Genomic DNA, 10,000 nt, shown 5'->3' with positions numbered 1-10,000 from the left:
TCAACATCCTTAAACAACCCCTATTCAGGGACCTTTTGAGTAGGACTGGCTATACGACCAGAAGAAAATTCTCACAGGGCTCCACCAGCCCTGTGATATGAGATCACCATGTTGTGCACATATGGTTGTAATGCATGTGCCTGATGTACTCTTATCAGATGTATTGTGTTTTGTTGTGATGCTCTGATGGTTACTGTATTGAAAGTGTTTTGCGTAGGATGTGTGCAGTGCCCAGTAGGGTAATTTTCTGTATGTTTATTATTATTATTATTATTATTATTATTAATATTGATAATGCAGCAAACAAACAACACATACCCAAGGCACACAAAACTGCGCTCGGTAGTGAAGTGAAAGCAAGCTATAAAAATAAAACTACTGAATAATAATAATAATTTCTAAGATAGGCATAAGGCACAGAAATATATCTATGGCAGAGTAACAGTTGATTATATTGACTTCAGTATGTGATTGATACATTAATTTATGTACCCCAGAACAAAAGGTAAAGCTGACTTCGACTGAATTTGAAACAACAACATAAAGAGCTGTAACTAAATGCTGCAATTTTTTCTTACATAATAATATCAAAAATATAGTTGGAATGTTTATTTTTGCTACAGGCTCTCTACCAATATATTAACTTTATTTGTTTTCCAGGTTTTATTTGCAGAAATTGGACAACTATCCAAAGACCAGGAAGATTGCCATTCCCTTCATTTGGTGATTACTTCACAAAGGAATCTTGGTATTGGCACCTGTTATTGGTATGTTCCCATGTGTGTATCAATGAATATGAATATATATATATATATATATATATATATATATAATAATAATAATATAATAATAATAATATGAGGGAATATCATTCCAAACTTACAGGGAAAAATTCAATTTAGAAATACTAAATCAAATTTCACAAAATATAATATATATATATACATATATATATATCCCATGCTAGCATGGAAAGTGGACGTTAAACGATGATGATGATGATGATAAATTAGAAAAAAACACCTTTTATCAATTCAATAATGAAAAATTAAATTATGCCATTTAGAAAAATTACATGATATAGAAAGATTAAATATAAGATAAAACATATAACGATGATTAAGTAATATGCAAAATAATAAATAAAACGTATATATTTGGTAGAATAACGACACGTGTTTCGTGGCTATATTTAAGAAATGATAATAGTAATAATAATAGTAGTAGTAGTAAAATCACTTCAATATAAATATAGCCACTCTTCAAGATAAAGATAACAACAATAAAATAATTAATTAGATAAATTAATAAATATTCATAGATAATCTTGTAAAATATGAAATATCTTAATATAATTAATTAGATAAATTAATATATATACGTAAATAATATTGTAAAATATGAAATATCTTAAAATAATTAATTAGATAAAGTAATAAATATACGTAAATAATCTTGTAAAATACAAAATATCTTTATATCATCATCATCATCGTTTAACGTCCATTCTCCATGCTAGCATGGATTGGACGGTTCGACCGGGATCTGAGAAGCCAGAAGGCTGCACCAGGCTCCAGTCTGATCTGGCAATGTTTCTACAGCTGGATACCCTTCCTAACGCCAACCACTCCTTGAGTGTAATGGGTGCTTTTTACGTGCCAGACGAGGCTGGCAATGGCCACGATCGGATTGGTGCTTTTTACGTGCCACCGGCACGGAAGCCAGTCAATATATATATTTTTCAATGCGCCAGCTCAAGTTCACCCATCCTGTCGAAAAGACACCTGTCTGTAACGTCCTGTTTTTGTTATTATTATTATCATTATTGTTTTTACGTATTTTCGTATTCTTATTCGTGTTATTATTATTTTTACGTATTTTTGTATTCTTATTCGTTCCCGTCCTTGTTTTGTATACATTCGAGGCTTTCTTCCAAGGAATCTAATGCGCTTGGCTTAGATTTTCCTTTGGGGCTGGCCAGGTCGGAGCAATCTCAAAATTAATCAGCCAAAATTGCGAAGATGATCTGGTTTTTGACTGAAGATCGAAGGCTTTGAATGTCTCGTCCGTTTTTTTGTATCGTCTTCTAAATGTTTTGTGTTCTTGTCCCAGTTTGTGTTTTTTTACATTTATCCTATATATATATATATATATATTTATATACATGTGTGCATTTGTGTGTGTATGCATGCATGTGTCTATGCGTGTGTGTCCTTTCTTCTGTAATGGAAGAAGACTTTTTCAAAAAGACCAGGCTGAATGAATAATGTTTCATGTAATTATGGCATGATACGCAAACGGATTTATAGCTAATTATGTTTTAACAGTTAATTGTATATTGCAGGGTGGGCCAAAGTCATGCACAAAACATTTGACATTTTAATTTACATTTACATTATTATTCATTTTGTTTGTCATGTACAAGTGTGTGTGTGTTCATTGTTATTTATTTTATTGAGTTCTAGAAAAATTGAAGCATGTCTTTCACAATTCCAGAGTGTATTGAACTTATTTTGTGCGTGACTTTTGACCCATCCAGTATATATATGTATATATACATACACACACACAAAAGGGAAAACTCCACATCCTTGTCTCACTTCAGCTGAAGACTCTAAGATCACAGTCATACTTTATCCACTGTGAAGAAGAGTGCCCAGAGCTCACAATTGCCAACTCATTTCCACAGCTGAGTGAACTAGAGCAACGTGAAATAAAGTGTTTTGCTCAAGAACACAACAAAGAGTACAAATAGCATAGTACTATAGGCTGCAAGTAGCAAGCCCACTACTCATGCAAGATTCTGGGAGTTCCAACAAAACCAAGTCCTTTATGAGCTGCTCTCCAGCTATCTATCTGAGGCTCTATATAGCTATGGTGCAGCCTCACCTGGAATTTGCATCACCGGTCTGGAACCCCTACCTTGCCCAGGATAATAATCATCTGGAAACCGTTCAGCGATGTGCCACCAAGAGAATACCATCCATCAGGCATTTGCCATATTCTGAACACCTTACTTCCCTGGGTATGGATACATTGAAACTCTGACATCTGGCAGCTGATTTGGCAGACACCCATAAAATTATTAACTATTTACTAACAATAACTTTGAGCAACTTTTCAAACTCCACCTGTCTAACACCCGTGGACATGTTTACAAAATCAGAAAAAAGCACAGCTCCCATGACTTTTGGAAACGTTTTTTTTACGCTAAGAGTTGCTGAAGCATGGAACAAACTGCCGGCATTAGTTGTTAGTTGTTGGAGCACTGCATCCTTCAAAACTTCCTGAGATTCGCCAACACTACACCTGATTTTCTCCCCTCCATACACATACAAGCATGTATCTGACTCATACACTGTTCGCTTTCCAGAGATTTGTACATTACTGCATATGCTTTATATGCACTTTTGACAAGTTGTGGTGCACCTGAGCACTGTATAACAATAATTTCATTATATTAAAACCTGAGTTAAAAGAATCATAATATTTCAAACATAAAATAAGGCAGTGGGCTGGCAGAAGTGTTAGCACGTCAGGCAAGATGCTTAGCATCGTTTCATCTGTCTATATGTTCAAGGTTCAAATTCCACCAAGGTTAAGTTTGCCTTTCATTTTTCACAGTTGATAAAATGAGTACCAGTTGAGCACTGGGGTCGATATAATTGCCTTACCCACCACCCCTGAACTTTCTGGCCTTGTGTTAAAATTTGAAATCAATAGTTCAAACATAAGCAGGAGGCCTGAAATTTGGGGAAAGTGGGTTAGTCAATTAAATCAACTCCACCACTTGGCTTGGCAGGTAGATTATCTTAGAGAACTTGATGGAATGAAAGGCTAAGCTGACTGTAGCAGGATTTAAAATATAACAATTACAACAATAACAATAATAATCCTTTCTACTGGAGGTACAAGGCCTCGAATTTGTGGGAAGGGGGAAAGTTGATTACATCAACCCCAGTGTTTCACAGGTACTTAATTTATCGGTTTCTTTATTACCCACAAGGGTCTGAACTCTTTGCATGAACACCCTCCCTGTACATAACTCCATGTCCCCCTATATGGCCTTGCTTTTTGCTTTTTGAGCCAAAAAATTAACTTAACTTAAACATAGAGGGGACAAACAAGGACAGACAAACGGATTAAGTCGATTACATCGACCCCAGTGCGTAACTGGTACTTAATCTATTGACCCTGAAAGGATGACAGGCAAAGTCGACCTTGGTGGAATTTGAACTCAGAACATAGCGATGGGTGAAATACTGCTAAGCATTTCATCCAGCATGCTAATGATTCTGCCAGCTCACCGCTCTAATAATAATAATAATGATAAACTTACCATGAGCCTATGTAAGAATGATTTTCTCTTCTTTTTCTTTTGAAGGTGCTACAAGTGGCTGTGTGATGACTTCAGCAATTTTTGTTAATGAATGTTACGAGTAGCAAAGTTGAACTCACCTATTTTAATTGTATCATGCTTTGATAAACTGATGCATAATCCATATCTATATTTTATATTATGTTTATACAAATTTAAGACATTATAAACATTGATTACATTATAATAATTATGTTGCATATATATGTGATTTTTATTTGCAATAAAAAAAAATATATTCTGTCTATATTTTATGGCATTTATATTTATATTTGAACAATGTATATATGAAATTCTAAGTGCATGTGTGTGTGTGTGTGTGATTATCATTATCAACATTGTTTCTCAACGTCAACTTTTCCATGTTCACATGGATCAAATGAAATTCATGGTGGAAGATTTTCTACAGCTGGATGCCCTTCCTATCACTAATTCTCACCTGTTTTCAAGGAAGGTAACATTTCCCTGCTGGCCAGACGTTTTCACAGAAGAATGAAAATGAAAGACAACACATGCATGTATAACAACAACTATCACATGATGTCAAGACAAAGAGACATATGCACACATTTATACATAAACAGGCATATATACATGGATAGATTTCAGTTCCCATTTACCAAATCCACTTAGAGGGCTTGCCACGTAATGGAACTGAACTTGAAATTATGTGGTTTGGAAACAAACTTCTCAATCACACATCAACACCTGCACTTACACACAGCCATATATATATGTTTATGAATGACTTAGAGAAGGCATTTGACAGGGTCCCATGTTCAGTAACTTAGTGGTCTCTAAGGAAACTAGGCATTGATGAATGGCTTATGAATGCTATACAAGCCATATAGAAAGATGTAGATAGTAAAGTGAGAATCGATGATTTCAGTGAGGAATTAAATGTGAAGGTAGGAGTCCATCAAGGCCCAAAATTGTCTCTCCTTCTCCATTATCATACATCTCTTACTCTCCCTATGCATTATATTTGCTTCTCCCCTCACACTCTTGCAACTTATCCACCCACACCCAGCTCTCATCCTTCCTTTGTCTACTGTATTATTATTATTATTCTGCTGGTCTTCTTGCCCCAATCACACCCAATTCATACAGTCATCTCCGACTCTTCCCTCTAACACATCGTCTTCATCTATTCCACAGCCTCACCATCCCCTATACATTCTTGCAATCTTTATCCTCCCACACTTCCTGTTCTACTATCTCTTCTTATTTCTACTCACCTTATATCTTGAGGATTCACATGGCTCCACCCTCTTTTCTATCTTAGTAGCCATGTAGCATCTTTAAGCAATAACCTGTTGTTCTGGTTCCACCTCTTTTACTTTAATCTCATATCTCCGAGCACAGAGTTGTCTTCTTCACTACCACAGCCTTACACAGTTGTAGCAGATCTTAAGTCTTGCAAGCTGCATGGCAACCTCACTAGTGCTGGCACTACAAAGCATCCAATACGCTCTGATAAGTGATTGGCAATAGGAGGGGAACACAGCCATAGAAACCATGCCAAAGCAGATGTTAGAATAGTGTGCAGTCCTCAGACCCATTCGATCCTCTCAAACTATCCAATCCCTGCCAGCATGAAAGATGGATGTTAAAAGTTGAAACTGGCTTCCGTGCCGGAGGCATGTAAAAGGCACCATTCGAGTGTGATCATTACCAGCATCACCTTACTGGCACCTGTGCCGGTGGCATGTGTAAAAAGAGTCGAGTGAGGTCGTTGCCAGTACCAACTGACTGGCCCCCGTGCTGGTGGCATGTAAAAAGCACCCACTACACTCTTGGAGTGGTTGGCATTAGGAAGGGCATCAAGCTGTAGAAACACTGCCAGATCAAGATTGGAGCCTGGTGCAGCCATCTGGTTCGCCAACCTTCAGTCAAAATCGTCCAACCCATGCTAGCATGGAAAGCGGATGTTAAACGATGAAGATGATGATACACACACACAGACACATATGTATATAGTAGAATAAGAAATAGAAAGTCCTTGGTATGGTATTATGTATTTGAAAAAATGAATACAAAACCACTTTCAAATGAGAAACTCCTATCAGAGTCACCCTTTGTAAACTCATAAACATCAAATTACACTGGATAACAAAGATTTTGCTATTGGAGTATAAGCATGTAAAGTGTTTATAAGCCATTTAAGAAACACAAAAACCGTTAGATTCACTTCAACATTTAAATTTAATTTGACAAAATATTTTCGGCGCTTTGAGACTGCGACCTGTTCACTGACAAAATTCTGTGCTGAATTTTGTCAGTGAACAGGTCACGGTCTCAAAACGACGAAAATATTTTGAAAAACTAAATTTAAATATTGAAGTGAATCTAACGGTTTTTGTGTTTCTTAAATGGCTTATAAACACCTTCCACACTGCAATTGTTTTCGTTCCAGCACACGATCTCAGATCAGGCCACTTGCTATGCAAGTACATCTCCGTAATTCTAAAAGCATGTGTTTTAGACTAAATCAAGGATGCTGATTCTGAATCTCCACTCAGAATCGTTGTAGCATGTCAGGTGCAAGATTCTACTTTCAGCTAGATATAGGCCGTATTATAAAATTTGCTAAAATAAAAGCGGTCTCAAATCAAAATTAAAGAAATAATTGCAATAAAACAAACAATGAGAAAGTTCTTTTAGTGTAGTGGCTGAATGGAAAACAGAAGGGAATGCCTTTTGCTGTACCAATGGTATGGCATGAGCCAACCAATCATGTTTCTGATTGTTACTTTTGCATGACTAAAACAAGTGGTTTCTCAAAGAAAACCAAAGCAAAAATTGTGTATGCAGATTGTAAGTTGGGTCTAAAACCAGTCCCACATGACTTCGAGAACTCTGTCCCAGTTCCTCTCTTACATGATTCACTTGAAGACCTTGACACATTGCATGATGAACCCCTCAACTCTCCTATTGACAAAGAGTATGTTGTTGATTCTAAGAAAAATGAGCCATGCTTGTTTAATCAAGATTTGAATGATTTAGTAAGAGACCTAGCATTGTCAAAGGAGAAATCAGAAGTTTTGGGATCCAGACAACAGCAAGGTATTAAAATTTCCATTTCAGAGCCTAAGTAAATGTTGCAAGAGAGATACCCTTGACCCAGTGGAAAATCAGGAAAAGAGAGAGGGCTGTACCAGTATTTGGCTGGTACTAATTTCAGCTGAGCAGATCGAAGATGAAAAGAGGTGCCTTGCTCAAAGATATAACATGCTGCCTGGTCCAGTAATTGAACCTATGACATTGCATCAACATACCTGCATATATGTATATACTGGGTCATCCCATAAATAATGCATAATGCAGTTCTTTTATACTTCTTTTACTTTTTCAAAATTAAGATAAACAGAGTTATTTTTTTAATCTAAAATATACTCTCCTTCATTTTCCACAATGCTCTTCCATCTATCTGGTACACTTGCAATGCCCCTCTTCCAAAATTCACTTGTCCATCATGAAAAATACTCCTCCAGTACTGTTCTGACCTCATCTACAGAATTCATATTTTTTCAGTCCAAATGATTTAGAAGACTATGGAATAAATGATAATTAGATGGGGTAGTGTCCAGCGAATAAAGTGGGTGGGGCATCATACATGTGCATATATATTATATACATATGCATATATACTTTGTATAAACTTTAAGTTAAGTCTTACCAAGTATTTGTGCAGATCTTGTCTAATATGACGATATGAAGAAAATTGTTTTGAGATAGTAATTGCGCACTTAAAAATTTAAGTATTTAAAACAAATCAAAATATATCAACTAGATTATGATTGGGATATATCATCGTCATCGTCGTTTAACATCCACTTTCCATGCCAGCATAGGTTGGACGATTTGACTGAGGTCTGGCGAACCAGATAGCTGCACCAGACTCCAATCTGATTTGGCAGAGTTTCTACAGCTGGATGCCCTTCCTAACGCCAACCACTCCGAGTGTAGTGCGTGCTTTTACATGCCACCGGCACGAGGGCCAGTCACGTGGTACTGGCAACGGCCGCCAAATTAGCCACCATCATCTTCCTTCATGGCCTCAAGACAGCTCCAGAACCTGGTGCACATGTTCCTCAGCGTGTCCCTGGGAAGATCTTCAAACACCTCCTTCATCCAGGCCATGAGCTCAGCCTTGGTATTGTAGGCAGAGAAGTTGGTGCCTTTCTCAACTATGTCCCAACACATAATAATCTATGGGATCTCAATCGGGAGAATTAGGAGGCCAGAAATTGGGGTTGGTTAAGTTGTAAAAATTCTCTGATGATTGCTTCTAACTTTTTCTGGAGGTATTGCAAAGAGCAGAATCCTGCTGGTACACATATAGCCTTCCAGCAACAAATCTCTCCAGCCAGGGTTTGACCAGTCTTGAACAGCTTCAGTCTGAATTGAGCCTATGGCCTTGTTCAAAGATATGAGGATAAATTCTGGTGTGCAAACACTGTCAAACTACCTGTTGTGTCCCTTCCTGCTGCACAAGGCTTCCTAGTCTCTGTTGCAGCTGTCCATGTAACACCTAATGGTCTTCACAATGTTCACAGAGCACTGAGCAGCAAATGTTGATGTTAGCATTTTGATACCTGGCATAAATCATCATAATACAGGTAACACTCTTCCAATATTCTGATGACTTCTAGTCCTCCATATCAGCTAACTTTTTCTCGACTACAATCTTTATGCTCTCCAACACTGTTTGCCAATACATCAAGATGTTCCTGAAAAAATGACTGAAACAAATATAAGAAAAAAAGAAATATATATATACATATATACCGTAAATCCTCAAGTATAGTCCGCCCTTGAGTATAATACACAGGGGATTTTTAGGGGGCTGTACCTCTGAAAAACCTAAACCTTGTGTATAATACGCACCCCTTCTTGAACTTGAGTCAAGGAGGTCTATATAACGTCCTTGGTTTGTAAAAATGTATACAGTAACGTCCTTTATTATTATTGTATATATAACATAATGCAAACGTGTAGCTATTTTGTACATTTTGTTTGCAGAAAATAAAGAAATAACATTAATAACAGTAATAACGTTTAATAAATGTTGCTTACTGCAAGTTATGGATGATCATTTTATGACTTCATTGCTTTCAGGCTTAGCTTAAGGTATTTTCGCCCCCAACATCACAAATGCATCTGAATAAACATTGCCGGACAGCAAATAGAGACTTGGACATTGCTTAGAAAACGTTTTTCATTTTTAACCTCGTATATAGTACGCAATAGGGATTTTGACCATTAAATTTTGGGAAAAAAATGTGGATTATACTCAAGGATTTACGGTATATATATATATACCATCATCATCCTTTAATGTCCATTCCATGCTGGCATGGGTTGGATGATTTGCCACTGCATTTATATGTATGTGTGTGTGTGTATATACATGTATGTATTACTATCTCATTGTCTTGATTTCATGTGATAGTAGTAAACAAACATCAACGTCATGCAAACATGTTTGGTCATGGGGAGTATTACCTTACTTGGAAACAGGTGAGGGTTGGCATTAGGAAGAGCATTTGGTTGTTGAAAATGCACCTCAATTAATCCAATCTGATTAACATAAGCACAGAAAAGTAGATGTTAAACAAT

At 36.7% G+C, this 10,000-nt stretch overlaps 1 protein-coding gene across 6 annotated transcripts in view; it reads left to right on the top strand.

Annotated features, from left to right (window-relative positions):
• LOC115217439 (3-oxo-5-alpha-steroid 4-dehydrogenase 1) overlaps positions 1-4,502 on the top strand; it is a 49,937-nt gene extending 45,435 nt beyond the window's left edge. For all 6 annotated transcript variants that reach the window (XM_029787138.2, XM_029787140.2, XM_036507355.1 and 3 more), the window contains exons 6-7: positions 661-767; positions 4,385-4,502. In XM_029787138.2, coding sequence (XP_029642998.1) covers positions 661-727 — 67 coding nt within the window. In that variant the 3' untranslated portion in view covers positions 728-767; positions 4,385-4,502. The remainder of the gene's footprint in view (positions 1-660; positions 768-4,384) is intronic.
• The last annotated feature ends 5,498 nt before the right edge of the window (positions 4,503-10,000 follow it).

Source organism: Octopus sinensis, linkage group LG11 (genome assembly GCF_006345805.1).
Source record: "Octopus sinensis linkage group LG11, ASM634580v1, whole genome shotgun sequence".
Classification (NCBI taxonomy): Eukaryota; Metazoa; Mollusca; class Cephalopoda; order Octopoda; family Octopodidae; genus Octopus; species Octopus sinensis.
This window is presented reverse-complemented; position numbering and strand designations above follow the sequence as displayed.